At 36.7% G+C, this 22120-nt stretch overlaps 1 protein-coding gene across 5 annotated transcripts in view; it reads right to left on the bottom strand.

Moving 5' to 3' along the window:
* Window positions 1-22120, bottom strand: part of LOC149263294 (Transducin/WD40 repeat-like superfamily protein) — a 403412-nt gene that overhangs the window by 176110 nt on the left and 205182 nt on the right. For all 5 annotated transcript variants that reach the window (XM_089426056.1, XM_089426049.1, XM_089426052.1 and 2 more), the window contains exons 9-11: window positions 15782-15924; window positions 15595-15642; window positions 1713-1765 (exon numbers count right to left, since the gene is read on the bottom strand). In XM_089426056.1, coding sequence (XP_089282182.1) covers window positions 1713-1765; window positions 15595-15642; window positions 15782-15924 — 244 coding nt within the window. The remainder of the gene's footprint in view (window positions 1-1712; window positions 1766-15594; window positions 15643-15781; window positions 15925-22120) is intronic.

The raw sequence follows: 22120 nt of genomic DNA, 5'->3' as shown, positions 1-22120 counted from the left end.
AAGAAAAAACGATTTTCCCTTTTTCTAGCCGCGACATAACACACCCAGCGATATTTTTTGTCGTCTCGCGATATTTTGCCGAGATATCGACAATATCTCAGAAATATCGCGATATTTTTGGGAGCCAAAATATCGCGATATTTTCTCGCTGATATTTCAGCTCACCGAAAATATCACGATATTTCTGATATTCGGCGATATATCGCCAATATTATCATCACTGGTCAGAACATTTCAAATATTATTGAAAATTCTATTGTTGGATCCCCCGTGTCATAACATTTCAAGTATTATTGAAAAGTGAAAACTTTATTGTTGAATCCCCCGATTATTTAGTGGCTTGTGTGGACTTTTGAAATATTATTGAAAAATCAATTGCTGAATCTCGTGGTTATTTAATGGCATACCAGGTCTGACATTAGTTTATTATGCTGCCAATTTTAAATTGCCAGCTCTCATAGGTTTAGTCTTGGATGGTTTATAATAAATTCCTATTAAATTAATAAATCCAATTAACTTTATAATCCAATCTAAATAGTTCGTGTCCATTTAATTGTAAACTAATTAATTTGAATACTTAATATTTAATACTTATAAATAATATATTAATTTTAAAGTTATTAATAAAATATATAAATAATATATTAATTTTAAAGTTATTAATAAAATATATTAATTGTTTTATATAAGTATTACATTTTACAAATGTATATAAATTATAAAATATAAAACTTATAATTTTTATTTTTACTTTTAAAAATATAAATAATATATATTTAAATTATTTGTACTTTAATTTTAAAGTTATTAATAAAATATATTAATTGTTTTATATAAGTATTACATTTTACAAATGTATATAAATTATAAAATATAAAATATAAAAATTATAATTTTTATTTTTATTTTTAAAAATATAAAAAATATATATATTTAAATTATTTGTACTTGCCATTTCTTTGGCGTATCCGGACCCTGGCTTTCAAAAAAACTAGTGGATCCGTATCCAGATCTGAATCCGTATCCGTATCCGTATCCTGGTAACTTAGATTTTCAGTCATTTCTTTTATTGTGTGCTCATATGAAATGTACTATTAAAGGATGTGGGAGGTCCACAGACAACTAAGGAAAAAGTAACATGAAATTATTGGAAAACATACATTGAAAGGGCCAGCCTTGAAATATTCTTAGCTTCAAAAGGGCCTCAACAATCTCACAATGTATTAAGAACTTCGTAAAATTCCAACACTGGCAGGAAATAAAATGAGTAAATTGTTAGACATATGACATATATCCTCTTGTACGATAACAAAATTCCAGAAGTTCCTACTTGCCCAATAGGGAAGAGCATAAGCTTTTTGGTGTAAAGTTAGTATAACATGGTAAAAATGTAATTTCGTTAGGTTGCTTCTATCTAACTGAAAACATCTAACTTGTGACTCATTTTTATAAATGGAACATTTCCAATACTAAAACACCACAAATGTGTTTCCCTTAAGATTCCTTTAAGGAAACATTCATGAGTCATCTCCTAGACAGATTCAAACTGGACTATCACATTTCCATAATGTAAAATGGCTCACTATGTTGCCTCTTTCAAAACTGATGTAACAAACAAACAAACAAACAAAAAAACTTGTACAATCATATTTCCATAATGTAAAACAACTCATTAAGTTGGTTCTTTCAAAACTACTGTAAAGAAAACTTACTTGTACAAAATCCCAGTTGTATTTCGCACATCCCAGCACAAAATGTAAGGATCCTGTGCCAGCATTCAAAGAACCACCCAGATCAGTATGGCTTAGATTATATTACCTAAATGTCCAATAATAATACTCTTAAGATGAGATAAGAAACCTCTTTTTCTTGATAAGTGAATTAGCCTCGAACTTCAATTATAAACTCCTGATGACAATAATGTGAGCATAACCATGCAAATCTCATCATGAATTCCAATGCAAAACTTTTCAGTATACAGAAACTAGTAGTGCTTATATACAAAAACACACATTGCATTCCAACAAAATAAAACATAAGCAAACACTTCGACGATAGTATTTGAAACAAATTTTACTCCTTCAATCTATTATAATGTCAAAAAGAAAGAAAAATAATATCTATCCAAATGGGACAAGGCCAATGGCATGAGCAAAATAGCATGCTAGCCTGTATCAAGTTACAATGTAGGGAAATGGAGGCATGGGGAGACAAGTTTTTGAGACGTGGAAAGATAAAATCCCAGGCAGAGACAAAGGGAACAAAACTAATAATATCTTAAAAATATATGGATAACTAAGGAACTAAATAAATAAAATACTAAAACCATAAACCATAAACCAATTAAATAGGTTAAATAGAAAAAATTGTAAACACCATCTTGTGCAAATTGAATAGTATCCATATACCATAATAGATGATTCAGGCAACATCATTTTTTTATTGATAAAAAATATGAAAATATTATGATGTACCAAAGTAATGACCAATTTTAACATCATCATATATGAGAATCAGGTTTCAAGGCTCTTCACTTACTGTTCTTCCAAAAATTGCATACTCGGAACAGCATGGTACCCAATGTAAAGAAAAAAAAAAACAGAAAATTCAGTTTAAACTTGATTTAGCTCATGTTAAGGTTTGTGTTTGATTAAGATTAGCACAATTTTTTTGTAGTTTTGCTTTTTAAATTATTTAACTTGATTTTGTTTTCTGAAGGGGGAGAGAAGGAGCATTTCAGCTTTGGCAAGGAATGCCAAATTGTCCTGCAACTAATTCGAGGACATCTCAGTTGACAGATGACAAACAAGGGACACCAAGGATGCCACCCAACAACCCTAGGACTAGAGAAACGCCCACCGTATATCCCCATCAATATGGAAGCATCTCATTCTACTGCCCAATTCCACTAGGACTAGGAAATACAATGCATGTATCCCCATGATACATAGACCTAATGTAGCTCCAACGAGAGGTCCAATATAGCGCCCAAATATCTGCTAAAGAAGAAATTATTATTCTGTAATATCCCAAACGGGATATTTGGCTAGTTTTGCAGAAATATAACTCAACTAAAATTTCTCCATAAAATCACCGTTCAATCAATAGAAGATTGCCATGTAAAATATAACAAATAAAGTGCATGCAATTCAATAATGCGATGAACAGAAATAATCTCAACTTTTAGTATAATAGAAACTGGGTTTGCATGCTAATATAATAAAATAGCTGAGATGGAAAAATGGCCTCAAGAATCTACTCCAATGTTGTGTTGGCCCTCCAAAACTGAACTGAAATGTCACTACTGAGCTCTCATGTGAATTCTGGATGAATTCACCAAGGGGAGATGGGTACTCGCCCAATCTCACTGAATCACCCGAGGGTTTCCGTCCTAGGGCTACCAATGAAGTAGAGAACCGGGTTCTCAACCTCTCATATAAGAAGAAAGATCAAATCCAAGATGTCCTCCAATGGCCTCCCCCTCCTCTTTTATAAATCTGATGGACCCCTTATAGGAATTTACATGGTAAGTTCCTCAGACAGAACACCAAAGGACACCGCTCACAAACAGATTACAAATCAATACACGAGTATTGTTGACGTGGTTAAAACCCTCAAAGAGGGAAACAGTCCATGGCCTGAGCCAACGTGGCCACTTCAAGCAATTTATTAATAAAAGAATGAAAATTTACATAAGCTTCTCTCATGAACGGTTACCCTACAAATGACCCTCCATGCTCTTGAAATAGAGATCATGGGCCAATCGGGTGTTAAGCCATGGATCAAGTGTCGGTAATACAGAGAAGAGAATGAACCGTCGGATCACTACATATCGTAACCGTCGAATTGTAAGTTACAAAAGTACATAGTAAAGAAACACACTTTACCTAACTCTACACTAAACCAAGTTATACTTAACTATTTCCTATGTGTCGGAATATCCTAACATTCCCCCTTAAGAACAACTTGGGATAGGATTGAAGGATGTACAAATATCACACAATAGTAGAAGGAAGGAGGAATTAGAGCCTATCCCCCCTTAGTGACAACTTCCTGAACTCCAACCATCAATCGAAGTTTAGTAAATTTCGCCTCTATGAGAGACTCTGGAGTGATATTCTTTAAAACCTTAGTAGGAGTGCGAGTTATTATGTAATTTGCACAATTAATTGCTTCTGCCCAAAAATTAAGACTAAGTCCTTTAGATTGAAGCATACAATTAGCCATTTCCTTTAAGGTGCAATTCTTCCTTTCAGCTACACCATTTTGTTGTGGAGTATATGGAACAATATGTTGCATTTGAATTCCATTCTCAATGCAAAAGTTGATGAATTTGTTGTTAACATATTCTCCACCATTATCAGATCTTAGCTTAAGAATCTGATGGCCAGATTGTTTTTCATCAAAGGCATTAAAGGCTAAGAACATGTTAAATGTTTCACTCTTGAGTTTTAAGAAGTATACCCAAGTGCGTCTAGAGAAATCATCAATGAAAGTTAAGAAATACTTGTAGCCAGAGAATGAAACAACTAGAAGTGGACCACATAAATCACTATGCACAAGCTGTAAAGGGGCTGAGTTGTGCCAAGAGGCACGTTTTTCAAAACTATCCCGATGACGTTTTCTGAGTACACATCTGGAACAAACATCATCTCTGCAAGATACCATTGGAAGACCTGTCACCATATTTTCTTTACATAGATTCTGAAGGAAATGATAGTTTAAGTGACCAAATCACTCATGCCAAAGTTTTCTCACTTCATCATTATGAGCAACAAATACCGAGGGAAGATTTGATGACCCAAAGTTGTTAAACTTATACAACCTTGTAGAATCAACAACAATGCCAATAGCTAAAATCTGTCTAGGATCTCTTAGATCCTTAATTACAACATCGTGGGGTGAAAATTCAATGATTACCTTCACCTAAATGAGTTATCTGATATACAGATAGAAGGTTGCAGGATAAGGTTGGAACACATAATACATCATTAAATTGACCATTCTCCATATGAACAGTTCCAGTCCCTACAACACTAAGAGATCTATCATCACCAACATATATATTTTTGGTGTTACAATCATTTAAAGAAGAAAACATGGCTTTGTTTTTGGCCATGTGATAAGAAGCTCCAAAATCAATGAGCCACTCATGAGAATTAGAAGAAGAAGATACCTATTATTATGATTTTAAGTATAAAAATATTTATATATATGTATAATGCCAATATTAATTATTAAATAATTTAAATAAATAAATAAATTTTCTTTTATTTTCAAATCAGCGATTGAAATGATTAATCCTAACTTTTAATAACCTAGTATTATACTTATATTTATTATTTTTATAAATAAATTCCTTTTTAAAACCAACCATTTACCTAATTTAACTTATTTCCATAGAAAAATAATAATAATAATAATAGTAAAAATATTAAATTAATAAATTACAATTTTGACCTAGCTCCTAAGGTCAAAATTAGCCGTTAATCAATCTAGCCGTTGGAGACTCTGCTCAGGCTATTTATCATGCTAAGCTGGATCTGTTTCTTCAACTTGTCCTGACGATGAACCACACTAGTTGGTTCGAAACGCGTCGACAAATGATACTCCATGTGATTTTCGCTGAAAAATCTCTCACAATCTTGATATGGATCACAGAAGCCTGAACTCTATAATTGAATCCCTGCACGGAGATGCCATCGCACACAAGGTTCGTCGTTTTGAACGGGCTCGCTTGCAGGTTTCAAGGTTGAAATCAGATCTAGCTTTTCTTAAACGTTGCAGAGACTCCTCCATCATTCCTATCTTTGCCCGGATTAAGCACCGCCTTCACACTCCACGAAACCATCAGGTTTTCCTTAAGGCGAGTTTGGCATTAATAAGGGCGGAAATCAGTAGGGTCAGAAGATCCTTGAGTCAGCTTTCTCGGGTCCTTTTGGATTTGCATCTGGATCTTGGAAACTTATTTTCGGCCTCCCTTTGGGCCAGAATAGATGCCTGTTCTGCTTTGAAGTCTCTTCGGTTAGAGGAGATTCAGAAGCAGAAGCAAGCTTCTAAGTTTCTAAGACTAGCTGGTAATTCAGAGTCTCTTGATAGAGCCATGGGCGCTGCTTCCCATAGCCGTATCTCATCTGGGAAAATCTCTGCGTTGAATGACTGGTTATCTGGCCGCTCAGATGGAGTCTCTGGTTTCCAATCTCTGGATACCTCAGCGCACGTTGATGAAGCCGTTTCGTTCTCTACAGACCTGCATTCAGCTGCAATAGGTTCTGTCTTACCGGATGGGAGTAAGCAGGGTCTTCTCTGCGCAGAGCATGAAATAATGTTTGTCTCTCAGGGCAGCGTTATTCCTGGGACCTGCGTTACGGGGAAATGCTTCGATCCTGTTGCCGGGGATCCTAAACACGTTTCTTTAGGTAGCAGCCGTGGTGTTGTGCCTGATTTCGACGTTTCGGATCCAACTGCGATATCGACCGACGCATCCTCCGCCTCCCCAAACCGGTTGAGTTTGGTTAACGTGGTGCCTTTTGATTCGAGGTCGCCATTGGATAATTCCTCGTCCCCGTCGCCTGGTAAAACCGTGTTCCCGGTAAGCGTTAGCAGGTTTGATGCAGCCAGCAAAGGAGAGGCTATCGATGATTCGATCCCCGTCCCCGGCTCTTCGTTCAATTGTGGAGATCCCACGGGGGTTGCTTCGCCTGAGGACAGCGCTGGTTTCGTTGATAGGAATCTTAATTTCATAAATAAGCGGAGCAGCTCTTATTATAAGAGTTATAATAACAGTAATGAACGCGTGATGATTAAAGATATTAATGTTATTAAGGATAACAATGATATGAATAGCACTCATAATAATGATATTGATAAGAATTTTAATATACGTAATAAGAATTATAATAGTGACTGTAATGAACGCGTGATGATTAAAGATATTAATGTTATTAAGGATAACAATGTTATTAATAACACTCATGATAATGATAAATTATTTAATATTGATAAGAATTTTAATATACGCAATAAGAATTATAATAGTGACATAAAAAGTAATGAACGTATTGGTAATAACTTTATTAAGGATGATAATAATAATAACACTTATAATAATGGTAAATTCATTAAGAATCGTAATAATGGTGTTATGAATCATAATAACAATATGAATAATAAAAGTGACATTATTACTTATAATAATAATTATAATAGTTATTGTGTTAATAATAATAATACTCATTTTAGTAATAATGATATCAATAATGATAATATTTTTAATAATAACTGGATGGACAAGACTAACAGAAGCTTCTTGAAAAATAATAGGAATAAAAGGGCTGCTAGTATTTCTCCTTCTAGTAACAAGGTTATTAATCTTTCCAGTTTTGTTTTTCCCCCTTCTGTTTTTGAAGTTTTGGGCAAGGGTTTAAATTTTGCCTTAGCCCCTAGAAAAATCCCTGTGGAGGACATTATCTGTGATATTGAGTTTGGGATCCGAAGTTTACCTGATAGGATCAAAGATACTATTAGGCAGGATTGTGCAGTTGCCTTGAGAAAGGCTAAGCCGCCTAAGAGTAACATCAGCAAGGAAGAATCTTTAGCTCTCAGATCCTTAAACCAGAACAAGGATATCATTGTTCTTAAGGCAGACAAGGGTGGGGCTGCCGTCATTCTTAACAGGGATGATTACCGCAGCAAGATGTTGGATCATCTTCATAATAGTGGTAGCTACAAAAAGCTTCCCAAAAATCCTTTGAAGAAGGTGGCTCGAAATGTGGCTGTGGCCATTAAATCCATTGGCTCATTGAGTTCCTTGCACCATAAGCTCATTGAAAGCAGCCCTATTACCCCCAGAATCTATGGCCTCCCCAAGATTCACAAGGAAGGTGCCCCCTTAAGGCCCATCGTCAACACCATTGGAGGCCCTACCTACCTTCTTGCGAAGTTCCTTGCGTTAAAGCTTAAGCCCTTAGTTGGTCGTACGGAGTCCTTCGTAAAAGACTCTGCTTCCTTTATTGAAGAACTAAAGGACATTAAGCTTGATCCTGGGGACATTCTTGTTAGTTTTGATGTTGTCTCCCTGTTCACTTGCATCCCTATTAATGAGGCCTTGGATGTGATCAACCGCCTAACAGATCCTGACACGGCCAGGTTGGTTGAGATCTGTCTCACTTCCACTTTCTTCAGTTTTGAGGGAGAGTTCTTCGAGCAGACCTGTGGGGTTGCGATGGGCTCACCCCTTTCCCCTGTTGTTGCGAACCTGTTTATGGAGGATTTTGAGTCCAAGGCTCTGAACTCTTCTCGGCTCTTGCCCAAACTGTGGAGAAGGTATGTGGATGACACCAATGTCATTTGGTCTCATGGCCAGGATGAGCTTGATCTCTTCTTTGATCATCTCAACAAGCAATCCTCAGCCATTAAGTTCACTAAGGAGCAGGAAGTTGATGGATGCCTTCCATTCCTTGATATTCTTATTTCGAAGAATAGTGATGGTTCCCTCGCCCATCAAGTTTTTCGAAAGAAAACTCATACGGAACAGTATCTTCATGCCAGTTCCCACCATTTCCCGGCTCAAAAGATGGGTGTTCTCAATACCCTTGCTACTCGGGCCCTGAGGATCTCGGACAAGAAGAGCTTTGAGAAAGAAAAATCCCATTTGCTTGATGTCTTTGTTGAGAATGGTTATAGTAGATACATGGGTCAGAGGGCTTTCCTTAAAGCTTCCAAGAATTCTCTGTCTAAAAGAGAACCGAAAGAGCGAATTCCTGGTGTCCATCTTCCGTATGTTCAGGGGACCACCGATAGAATTGGAAGGATTCTCAGGAAGCATAGTATCCTTGTGACCTTTAGGCCCCTGAACACCATTCGTCTGTCCCTCAAATCTGTGAAGGATCCGATCGACCCTAAGGATATGAAGGGCATTTATCTGATCCCTTGTTCCTGTGGGACCCCCTATATTGGGGAGACTGGTCGCTTCATTAATCAAAGGATTAGCGAGCACGCAGCGGATCTTAGGCATAGGAGAGCTAAGTCTTCCGCTTTAGCTGAAGATGCTGAGAAAACCAATCATCATGTTTGTATTGAGGAGGCTAGTGTTATTGCTAAGGTCTCGCATTTCCATCATCGAAAATTTAGGGAAGCGCTTGAGATTGAAAAGAGACCAAGCAATCTCAATAGAGAGGATGGCTGGAAAGTCAGTAGGTGTTGGGTCCCTGCACTCTCGTCCTAGTCGTTTTTCCGCCCTCCTCTTTAGGTTTTTTCTTTTATCTTTATTTTTAATTATTATTACTTTATTTCATTTTTACTTATTTATTTATTATTTTTATTTCTTTATTTTTATTTTTATTATTTTATTTTTATTTTTATTTATTTATTTTTATTATTATTATTATTTTTTATTTTATTTTATTTATTTTTTTTTTTTTTTTTTTTTATTTATTTATTTATTTTTTTTTTATTATTATTATTTTTTTTTTTAACTGACATTATTTTGAACTGATTTTTATTTATTTAATATTATTCAATATTATTTAATTATTGTTCCCTTTTATTTATTTTAAAAATTTTAATATTACTTTTTTCCAATTTGCTTTTAACTTTGATAGTTCTTAGAAATCAGCTCCCTTTTTAATTAATTTTATATATATTTTACATTCCTTAAGGTCCTTTATATAACTAATTTTACGTTGAAATTCTAATCTAATTATTTTTAACTCATTTTCTAACTAACGTAACATCTTTTGAATAAACTAACCATTAAATTATGATTGAATAAAAATACTCGTCAACCTATTATTATGATTTTAAGTATAAAAATATTTATATATATGTATAATGCCAATATTAATTATTAAATCATTTAAATAAATTTTCTTTTCTTTTCAAATCAACCATTGAAATGATTAATCCTAACTTTTAATAACCTAGTATTATAATTATATTTATTATTTTTATAAATAAATTCCTTTTTAAAACCAACCATTTACCTAATTTAACTTATTTCCATAGAAAAATAATAATAATAATAGTAAAAATATTAAATTAATAAATTACAATTTTGACCTAGCTCCTAAGGTCAAAATTAGCCGTTAATCAATATAGCCGTTGGAGACTCTGCTCAGGCTATTTATCATGCTAAGCTGGATCTGTTTCTTCAACTTGTCTTGACGATGAACCACACTAGTTGGTTCGAAACGCGTCGACAAATGATACTCCATGTGATTTTCGCTGAAAAATCTCTCACAATCTTGATATGGATCACAGAAGCCTGAACTCTATAAGAAGAAGATACATTTAGTGCATATCCAGACCGAGATGTTTGACAACCACATGCAGAAAGTGTTATTCCTGAAGATGAAGTTGAAGTTGAAGAGTGCTCTAAATGGATGTTATGCTTCTTCATTGTTGCTTCCAAGGCTTCCATCTTCTTAAAGCATTTGGATTCTAAGTGGCCATCTCGATTACAAAAGTGGCAATGTCGATTAGTCTTCTTCCCTTTGTTTATATTTTCCTTATCATTTTGTTGAAATGGTTTTTCATTTTGAGGCTGAAATTGCTTAGGACCCTTGTTTGGTTTAGGACCATTCTTTTTAGGATACGGCTTCTTAGGATTCTTTGAATTTGGTTGCTGCTCGGCAGCTAAGGCTTTCTTAGAAGAGTTTCCAAGGTTAAGAAGACCAAGGTGTAAGAGTTTTTCTTGTTCTCTTATTAAAGAATTACAAAAGGAATCAAAGGAAGGGGACTTGTAGTCTTGTCCTTGAGAAATGAAAGTTTCTCTTGTAGAATGGAGGGTGGAAACAAACACAGAGTAGGCTGGTCCCAACTTAGTAAGAATGGAATAGATAAGGTTACCATCTTCTTTCTTAACCTTAACACCTTCGAAGAGAAGTCTAAGGGTCTTAAACTTGGACAAAACATCTTCAATGGAAGAAAAATTATTGGGGTCCAATGTAAGCAACTCATTTTCGAGTTGATGGGCTCTAAGTTCATTTTTAATTCCAAAAACATTAGTGATTTGTTTCATTGCTTCAGTAAGAGTATCAAGTTCTGCGATATGGAATCTAAGGTCTGGAGAAATAGACATCCCTATCAACCCACGTGCTTGATCTTGCCTATTTTCCCATTTGGTTGCTTTATTTTCATCTTTCGGTTTGGTTTCTTGGCCTGAGGCTATTCTGTAAAGACCTTTACTTCTAAGTAAATGCACAATGTAGGACCACCATTGGAAGTAGTTGTTGTTGTCAGGAATAACTTGGCATGGACTTTCCATTTTAACAGAAACTGAAGCTGTAAATGCTAAAAATAAGTGTTCCAATGGAAAGATCTCGAAAAAATAGATTGATTCAAAAAAAAACGGATCTGAAAACGGCTTCCGCATGAAGAAGTTATGGCTTTTTGAATAAAAGTTGTTGAAGATGCCGACGAAGTGCAGGAATGTGCAAAAATGAATGATAATGTTATATTTAAAAAAATCTGCCCCCTTTCCAAACTTAATCTAATTAGCTCAACAAAAAGAAAGACTTGAACTCAAGACCTCTATTCTCATAAAGTAGCTTTGGACCAAGTGAGCTAGATTTAAAGGTTAGTAATTTTTGGAAAAGAGGAAGGAGTTTTTTTTTTTAGTCACTGAAGCTTTGGAGTGCGTGCTTACTTGAGAAAGCTCTTTTTTGCTTACAAAACAAAATACACAAAACCCAACATGGGCATACAAAAAAAAACAAACTTTACGGCTTGAAGTTAGTTTTCGCTAAAAACTAAATAATTTACTCAATGTTTCTGATTTTCCGAGATCGCACTAAGGCGTGGCAGAAAAGTGCATACGCATGAGAAAAATCCTTCCTTTCTGTTTCTAATTTGCCCAGATCGCACAGAGTCACGGGCAAAGAGCATACACAGAAATGAAAGGTATATATCTGGAAATAAAAAAAAAACAAAGAGCTAAATAAACTGAAATAAACAGAAAGAAAATAACTAAAAACTGCAAATAAACATTGTATACCTCTAGATCTTAAAAATGACGTAGCTAGGGCTACTGGAAACCTTTTCGCGTGAAACGAAAGGGGTTCTTCACTGGAACAGATGCTCCTAACACAATAGAGTAGTCCTCTCGGCCCGAAAGCAGTTAGAAACAGTAAATCTGGGAAACGGCAGTTGGATGCAATTCTACCGGCTTCAGATTTGGATCACCAACGGATGCGGCCCTCAACTTGGCTCTGATACCATGTAGGAATTTACAGGGTAAGTTCCTCAGACAGAACACCAAAGGACACTACTCACAAACAGATCACAGATTAATACACCAGTATTGTTGACATGGTTAAAACCCGCAAAGAGGGAAACAGTGCACGGCCTGAGCCAACGTGGCCACTTCAGGGAATTTATTAATAAAGAATGAAAATTTACATAAGCTTCTCTCATGAACGGTTACCCTACAAATGACCCTCCATGCTCTTTAAATAGAGATCATGGACCAATCGGGTGTTAAGCCACGGACCAAGTGTCAGTAATACCAAGGAGAGAAGGAATCGTCGGATCACTACATATCGTGACCATCAGATTGTAAGTTACAAAAGTACATAGTAAAGAAACACACTTTACCTAACTCTACACTAGACCAACATATGCTTAACTATTTCCTATGTGTCAGAATATCCTAACTAGAACCTCCTATTTCATGATTATTTTAATCATTGGGCACATTTCCCTCTTTTTATTTCAATTAAATATTCTTTTAATGTGGGGAAAGAATAAAATGGCCACCATGCCTCTTCAAGTCACTAAAAATCACTTCTAACCATCCCATCCTATAGATCTTCTCGTTGTGGTTCCAACGATCTATTACACTAAGGTGTTCCGTCAAGTATTCCTCTCAGAATGTCACCATAAGCGTAATTAATTGAGTTAGGCCCAATAATAACTCTGTTTTTTGAAATTGTCGAAATGCAATGGAATGAAAGGCAAGTTGTGCAAAGGATGGAATATGCCATTGGATCCCATAGAAACTCCTCAAAACCCCAAGAAACATCTCCAAAGCCCCTGGGCCCACTGATGTAGTAAACTTGCACATATGACGTGTCTGCCTCCAACCCTGAAAGTCCATCTTAACCATGACATGAGGAACACCAGAAAAAGAAACATCACATAATCTCTGGAAATCTTGACCACGCTCCCTAACACCGCCTCTGCAATTAAAACAATGAACAATGCCCTATTTCCTATTCTTCTCTACTAATCTCTTCCAAGCTCACATAAGCAAACTGAAAATGTAAGAATGGGCACGAAATTAGGATTTAAAGGTATAAAAGGGGGCAACGCATGGTTCTCTTATGTCTCATGTTGGGCCACCCTAAATGTGACCTTATTGGGGCTTTTTAATTTATAAAATTAGCATCAATGTACCTGATATCAGGATACATCTCCAAATTTGGCCAGGGTACGACAGGCTATGGTTATGTTTCCAAAACATGGGTACAGGTATGGTTACGAAGAATCTGACCAAGGGTACACATACCCGTGCTATTTAGCTTCACAAGGAACCACGTCTATATATTTTAATATTTTGGTGAACATTTCAGACCCAGTTAGTATCATGAATCTCTGCTAATTAGTGTAGAGTCTGTAAGGATAAACATGAAAAGTTTATAATTATGCCCAAATAACTTCTCACGCTTATTGTTCTATGTCCACATGTGGATCAGATTTTATGGGTCAACCAATATTAGCTGATCACAAGATTACAAGAACCTTGTTCACTGCACCTAATTGACTAAAAAATAATCATATCTTGCTCTCAGAGGGCAACCAGTTTTTCCCCTTCTCTTTTTCTTGACTGTTTTTCTAGTCTTTCAGGGGTACATGCACGCTGTCTAGTTTCACTTAATACATGTCAAAATATTGTCTTCCTTATGCCGGAACATTCCAGCCCAGGCAACTGTCAGCGTTGAGCCAGTAACAAACCCAACACCACATCAATCTGAATTATATCAACTAAACCCTTTTTATGATCACCACTCAAAGCACAAATATAGCTTTTTTGTGACCATACCTTACATCTTCAAGGCCTTCTTTAATGTCTTCTCTAAACACATAATTTAGCTGATTCTGGAAGAGTCATGTGCACCTGTTACTGAAACTTCATCGACCAACAACACTACATCATCATTCATTATTATTTCTGGAATCAGATTTCCAAATTTTTACATTTTAGATAATTTTACACATGCCAAATTTAACTGCCAATTACATACCATTGCAGACAGTTCTGCCTATCAAAAAATTTGCAGGAAAATTTGAATTTCCCATATGTTTTTGAGCCTTTATATTAAAAAGAAAGTTTATCAGCAACCACTGACAATGTCTACTCAATTCATTAGTCAGTCTCTTACTGACACATTTCTCTATCAGATAAAACATTATTCATGTTGTTCACATGATGTGAGCCAGTAGAGCGTTACCCTAACTGACATTATTCTTACAATGACAATTGTTTCAGGTCTTCAATACTAATTGCTGTGCTTAAGAGCTTTTAGTTGTCTACATCTGACATATCTGACACATTTATCATTACATTTTGATGTGCACACTACGTCTCTCGCCTCCTGATCTTGATGTCTATATGTCAGACCACAAATAAACAACGGTGCCTATAAACTACTAAGTACCAAACTTCCGGTCTAGTCAAGAAAGTTTGACAATTTTGATTCTCCATATCCTCACATATCTTCATTTTGTTTGCAACTTTGCTCACAATTTCAAGGGACATTTTACTAATTTCCTCTGCTAATGTGAACTGCTCATTGCTCAAACTTGTCACAGTAATACATTGAAGTCTAGCACATATACATTAGTGATTACAGCAAGCACCATGATTAGTGGCCTTGTAGTAAACTAACAAGCGGTAGGTGTCCTCAAGAAGGGTATGTATTCATATACTTCCCAATATTTACACATGCATGTGACGCCATGCCTGCATGGACATTGTGGTCTAACACACTTGTACCACCTTATTATTTTGTCATTTTTGCTTGAAGGTCACATCAACAACTTTCCGTACAGTCTATCTCCATGTGTCAAAGTTGAATAGTTCAATATGGTTGTATTTTTCCTTTATCAATATAATTGTATTCGTTAGGGCTTGAGAAATCAACACTATGAAATAGGGTGAACCTCTTTGGAAATAAACTTGCCACATAACACTACACCCTTGCATTAACTGTTTCAATGGCTGATCACAATTTTTCCAATAGCATATGCCTAAACATATTTTCCAACAAAAGGATAAAGTGATTACAATATAGTCTATCATGACATGCATCTAAAAGAATATCCAAGTGAAGGTCTGAACAAATCAGAAAATAACATGTTAATTAGAATATAATACCATTCTAACAGACAAACAATATACCCTCCCCATTTCATTTTAACCAAAATAACAGCATTGTATTTTTCAGTTCCCCCAGTGACCTACTAGATAGGGGGTTTCTGAACAAGCATTGGACCATGACATAGATACATCCTCTAATTTCAGACAAAATATCAGAAAAGATGCATGTTTTCGTGCCATGATCAATTAAAAAAAAATTGTAGAAGCACAATTACCTTACGTCCCCCAGTGTAGAGATAGTTTCCATCCCTTGAAAAAAGAACCTGACCAAACATGATACAATATGAGCTTCTTCATCTAGTAGAGGTTTTGAACTTTTCCCTTATTCCACAAGAACTAGAACTTTCCTCCTATTTCCCAACTTACAAAAACAATAAGAATAATTATGAAAATGATGAATACCTGAGTAACACCACCTTCTTGGCCATGTAGGACAAATAAAAGTTCTGCATTTTCCTCAGCATATAATGCAGTAGTTCGATTGTAGGATCCAGCAGCAAGCAACCCATTATACACAGGACTAAAAGAGATACACGATATAATACCTGCATGCAGGAAACATCAAAGGAACCAGAACCTAAATATGATATCTCTGATAAACTTTACATAAAAGCCTACAAATAAAGAATTTGCAATTGTCTTGGGTATCAGAAGATGAGTTTCAAAACATGGCGTGTGCGCAAGTGAACAATCAGTGCATTGCAATTTAAAAGCCTTGCAAAGTATAGAAATAGATAGAAACTAGAAAGAAACCCAACCATGCTAACTTATTCTGATTCGTCTTTATTTCAAATTGACAACTGAATATAAATATTTCCTAGCCAAGGTATCCATTTGAATCAACAAAAATACAACCATTTAAATCAAATGATTGTCACTGATCCTCTAAACCTTTTATACTTTATCTAAAACTCTCCATCAATACTAGATGTGGTGTAAGACTTGGCATATCCCATGATTCTTCTCTTTCAAGGCCTAAACCGATATGACATTTTACACCACATCCCAGGAGTTAACAGTTCAAATACAACATTCTATAATTAAAATAAAGCCTAGTCAATATCCAGTTAATGAGATAGTATTTCTAAATAACAGCAGTATGCAAATTTGTTCCGTACTCATGGTGCTAGGTCAACTAGGTACCAATACAGGGGAACTTCAAATTCCAATGATTTTGGTTTCGGGGCACCATGAACCAGTAAATGTTTCTGTTTATCTCCCCCGAGTGTCAAACCAGCGGGGGTTTATATCATTACTGTATTTTTTCTATTATTATAAAATAAGAAAGACTTTTCCTTACCAAAGCAAACATATAGTATAAACTTTAAAGACAAAGCACAAGTAATTCTTCTGAATCACCTTCATATTATCGAAAGAGATAGTAGATCTAGGATGATCTCCTTACTGAACCCTAACTCAAATAAATAAGGCTGCAGTTTTATAACTGCACTTAAATGACAAACATGATGTTCATGCACCATAAACTCACCAAGATAGATCAGTCATAACCAAGAGAGAAAACAGAACAAAAGGAGTCAATACTATGTCGGTTCCCTTGGGATCTTCATCATTAATATCACCCTCTAAGCATTAAAATAAGATAGAAAAAATGAAGCATGTCAAGTCAAGATTTTGTTTGAGTGATGGGTACATTTTTAGTAGGGTCATGATAGAGGAATTCGACAACCAATGCCACTAACATCAAGGTACATAGAGATTTTGGTGTTCTTGATTAAATACTAGTTCCATACCCTCGTACATGACAAAATCCTGTTGATTTGTGGTAGCATCGGATGTGCTCTGGCCATGAAAATTGGTGGAGAGGCTAAGGAACATAAGATCTACAAAACCCAGAAATCGTTTTGGGAAATTCCATCCGGTTAGAGAGATATTAAAATAGTTAATATTTTTAATGGAGTTTCCTAAGTCCAAACTTAGGAAAATTAAAATATTAATGGGTATTAATATAAACTGGGTGAGAAGGTTCTAAATGACAAGGATCAAGCCAAACCTAATCTTAGCCGTTGATTAGGGACTTAATCTCGGCCGTTGAAGACTCAACAGGAAAGTATAAGAAGAGTCTTAAGGGTCAGTTGGAGGTACACCAACAAATACTCAGTATCTCAAGGAAAATCGATTCTCAAAGAGGAGATCGATTTCAGAGGGAGAGCTACATGGTGGAGGAAGAGGCGGGATTAGCAGGAGTCAGGGAGCTCAGAAGAAGTGATGCAGGGAGTCTGAGAGACAGCGCAGAGGGCGACGCAAATCAAAGAGATGCAGGGATGACATAGAGAGGGACCAGAGCTGCGCAGAGCCACGCAGAATGACGCAAGGTTGACGCAGTAGAGAAAGGAAGCTCTCCAAGGTGTCAGAAAGTCTCGAAGAAAAGTCTCAGGTGTTTTCTCCCAGTGTCTATGTAAATTTTTCTGTAAAAGCGATTGTTGTTTAAGCTTAATAAAACCCTCCTTTGCTGCACCAGTTTCCCAGAGACAATTGTCTAAAAATAACTGTGTTGATGTGATTGATTCTTGTGCCTATATTTGTTTCTCTATAATGGTGTGATATCTGCAGTAGAATTTATTTTAATATTTACTGAAGGGATTTCATAAATAACTTATTGGGAATAATAAGTAGGTGAAATAAATCAATTGCGGCAGTAATAGAATTTCTATTTAGAAATTTTCACATGGTATCAGAGCAAAGATTCGGTGACAGGAAGGGAAAATCAATTATGGGTCAAGAGCATGATGCAGAAGCATCCACTCAAGGAGACTCATGCAGATTTTCAGAAGAATGCACAAGAGACAGAAATTACGATTATTCTATGTTGGCTTCCAGATTGGAAGAAGAAGTTAGCAAGCTCTGCCTCCTCGAAGGTTTGGTATATAGATAGTGGAGCTTCCTGGCATATGACAGAAATCCGAGAATGTTTTTCAGATTATCAAGAAGAAAAAATGAATTTTCAGATCACCATGGGGAATAAGGCAAAGTGTACTCCAGTAGGGAAAGGTACTATAGTTTTTCAAACAGAAACAAGAGAGCAGTTCCGAGCTACCAATGTGCTGCATGTGCCAGGACTGGGGATGAACTTACTTTCCGTATCTCAACTTCAAAACAAGGGCTATGAAGTTTCTTCATCAAGGAGAAAGTATACATCAAACACCCGAGTTGTCAAAAGAAGGTCTAGATCGGAATCAAAAGTAACAGGTTGTACAGGTTGCAGCTAGAATCACCAATGGCACTAATAGGCAATAATGAGACAATGATTTGAATGAACTATGGCACAAAAGGATGGGACACTTGCACCATGGCGCTCTGAGAATTCTCAGAAAAACTGTAACAGGAGTTCCAAATCTTAGTACCGAACGAGATTATGTATGCAAAGGGTGTGCTCTGGGCAAGTATGCCAAAGCAATGTTTCCAAGAAGTAACAATAGGGCCACGAGTGTACTAGGATTGATACACTCAGACATCTACGGACCGATGTACACAAAAGCTCTTAGTGGTGCTAAATACTTCATCACCTTCATCAATGACCATTCCAGGAAGACTTGGATCTATTTTATGAAAACCAAAGATGAGGTTTTCGGTCGATTCAAAGAGTTCAAGGCTCTAGTGGAGAATCTGATAGGAAAGAAGATAAAATTGTTGCGCTCAGACAATGATGGAGAGTATGTTGACAAGGACTTCACCGATTTTTGCGCTAGGGAGGGCATCAGAAGGGAGTGGATAGCTCCCTACAATCCGGAGCAGAATGGAGTAGCAAAAAGGAAGAACAGGACTATTGTGGAAGCAGCTAGGGCAATGATGTATGATCAAGATATGCCAAAATTCCTATGGGCAAAAGCATGCAGCATGGCAGTCTATGTCCAAAATAGAACTCCTCATAGGGCATTGGGCAAGATTACTCCAAAGAAGGTCTTCACCGGGAAGATACCTGAAGTTAGTCATTTCAGGATATTTGGGAGTTTAGCATATTGTCGTATACCCAAAGAGAAGAGGAAGAAGTTAGATCAAACTGCAGAGAAAGGATATCTTGTGGGATATAGTGAAAATGCTAAGGCATATAGAGTCTGTCTTCTAGGGAGTAGGAAGGTAGTAGTTCGACGAGATGTAAAGTTCATGGAGGATACAACTTTCAAAAAATCTCGAGAAATGCCTTCCGAGGAGCAGTCAAAAGATGAGTTGTTGGTCAAACCACTTCAACTAGCGGAAGCTAGTACCAGAAATTCTCCTTCAGAACAGGAGGAAACACAGGAAGAGGAAGAGTTGACAGATGCGCCTACTACCAGAGGAAGAACGAGCTAGGAACTCCAACATATTCTACGGGATGCAGAAGAATTCATTGGTGCACTCAAGAATAGTAAAAGGGAGCGAAGACAACGAGACAGATACCAGGCCTTAGTAGCTCAGGTTGGGGAACTCTCCAGTTTTCAGCAGGTCGTTCAGCATCAAGTATGGGTGGATGCGATGGTGGAGGAATACAACTCTCTAATGGTGAATGATGTCTGGGAAGTGGTGCCTAGGCCTCAAGACAGATCAGTGGTAGATTCGAGATGGACCTACAAGATCAAATACACTGCAGACGGCAGTGTGGAGAAATACAAAGCCAGGTTTGTGGCAAAGGGGTATGCTCAGGAAGGAATAAATTACGAAGAGACCTTCGCCCCAGTAGCCAGGTATACATCTATTAGAACCATGATATCTCTTGCAGCACAGATGGGGTGGGAGATTCATCAGATGGGTGTCAAGACGGTATTCTTGAACGGGGTAATAGAATAGGAAGTATACATTGAACAACTAGAAGGCTTTGAGACACATGAGAAGAAATCTCATGTATGCAGATTAAAGAAAGCCTTGCATGGGCTTAAACAGCCACCTAGAGCATGGTATGGTCGAATTGATGGCTCCTTGCAGAAAATGGGGTTCGTTAAGAGTGATGCAGATCCCAATCTCTACTATTTGGTTATAGAGAATGAGCCTATAGTCCTAGTATTATATGTGGATGATATCTTACTGATAGGATCATCCAGGCTCATCAAGGACTACAAGAAGAATCTGACCACAAAATTCGACATGAAGGATTTGGGACAGATGTATTATTTCCTGGGGTTGAAAGTTTGGCAGCAGAAGGGTGAGTTCTTCCTTGGACAAGGGAGATATGCTACAGAAATCCTGCAGAGATTCAGGACGAAGGACTATAGGCCTATGGCTACTCCAATGATCACCAACTGGAAGAAAATTGATGCATCAGAAGATAAAAATGTTGATCCCACCTTGTACAGGCAGCTCATAGGATCCCTGATGTCTCTGGTCAATACCAGGTTAGACATTTGTTACGTTGTCAACACCTTCAGACAGTGCATGGTGGAACCTAAGAGGGCACATTGGGCAACAACCAAACATGTTCTCAGGTATATACAAGGAACAGTCGAGCATGGACTATTGTACACTAGAGGTAATGACATCAGGCTGAGTGGGTTCACTAACGCAGATTGGACTGGAAGTTCAGTAGATCGGAAAAGTACCACTGGGTATTGTTTCAACATTGGATCGGGGATGACTTCCTGGTGCAATAGGAAACAGAAATTCGTAGCTCTGATGAAGCAACAAAAACTGTTACTAAAGCATGAAAATTGATAGCTTGGAGGCTTGAATGTAAAAATACACAAGAGGTATTTGAAATAATAATTATTATATATAAAATGTATAAGTGATGAATGTTACAATGAGGACCCGCATATATATACCTAAGCAGGTGTCCTTTCGTGACTGGGCATGTCTTTTAGACATGCCTTTTCACTTAACTAATGACTTCTTAACATAATCACTAATTGATTACTTAGTATTTATATTATTTATATTTATTTATTTTGTTATGAATTATATTCATAACATAGCCCCTTTCTTCAGAAGCTTTGTCCTCAAAGCTTGTTGATGAAAAGACTTGATCTCTTATCTGCCACGAATGCCGCAAATATCTTCTTTACACTTGACCGCTAATACTTTCTTCCTTTGACTGCATCATTGGTAGCTCATCTTCTATGATTCGTTGGTAACTCTGATTTGAGTACAGGGTTATCGTTTTTTTTTTTTTCTAATAACTCTATTTCTTTTTTTTAACTCTATTTTTTTTAATAGCTCTAATTTTTTTTATAATAAAATTAATTAAATTTAATTAATTTTATTTATTAATTCAATTACTCATATCACCACAATTCACAATGATTTGAATATGCACGACGTATCAATAACATCGACCCACCATGATTTACGCTCAACCTATCAACAACACCAGGCCACCACGATTTACGCAGCAGACAAGGTTAACAAGCGTCGACTGGCAAGGTGGACGCAGAGTTGTTCGTCGTCGCTCAAATTAATAGGCTTCTCAAGCGTGCAATTTGCATAACCCATCGAACTGTTCGTCATGTTCGCTAGAATGCTGACCTGCTCGCTAGGTTCGCCGAAACGTTGCCCACACGTAAATACTCGAAACATTGCTACGGTGGACAGGCGATGTGGAGGGTATTCGGCGAACAGGCAACGTGGAGTGTTGACGGAGGGTCTACCACTAGTGCACGATAAGAAGGCGGCAAACACAAAATTGATGGCAGAGGTCTTTGTTGGAACAGCGGCTGTCGGAACAACAAGAGTCAAGGATGGAAGCACGACGGCATAATCCCCTAACAGAATTGTCGAGTTAAACGCACCTTTGTTTAAGGGTAAGGGGCGGAAAAG

Source organism: Pinus tabuliformis, chromosome 6, assembly GCF_031772625.1.
Source record: "Pinus tabuliformis cultivar Carrire ecotype Pingquan chromosome 6, CPIR1, whole genome shotgun sequence".
In the NCBI taxonomy this organism is placed as follows: Eukaryota; Viridiplantae; Streptophyta; class Pinopsida; order Pinales; family Pinaceae; genus Pinus; species Pinus tabuliformis.
The sequence above is the reverse complement of the archived record's forward strand: the minus strand, read 5'-3'. Positions and strand labels throughout refer to the sequence as shown.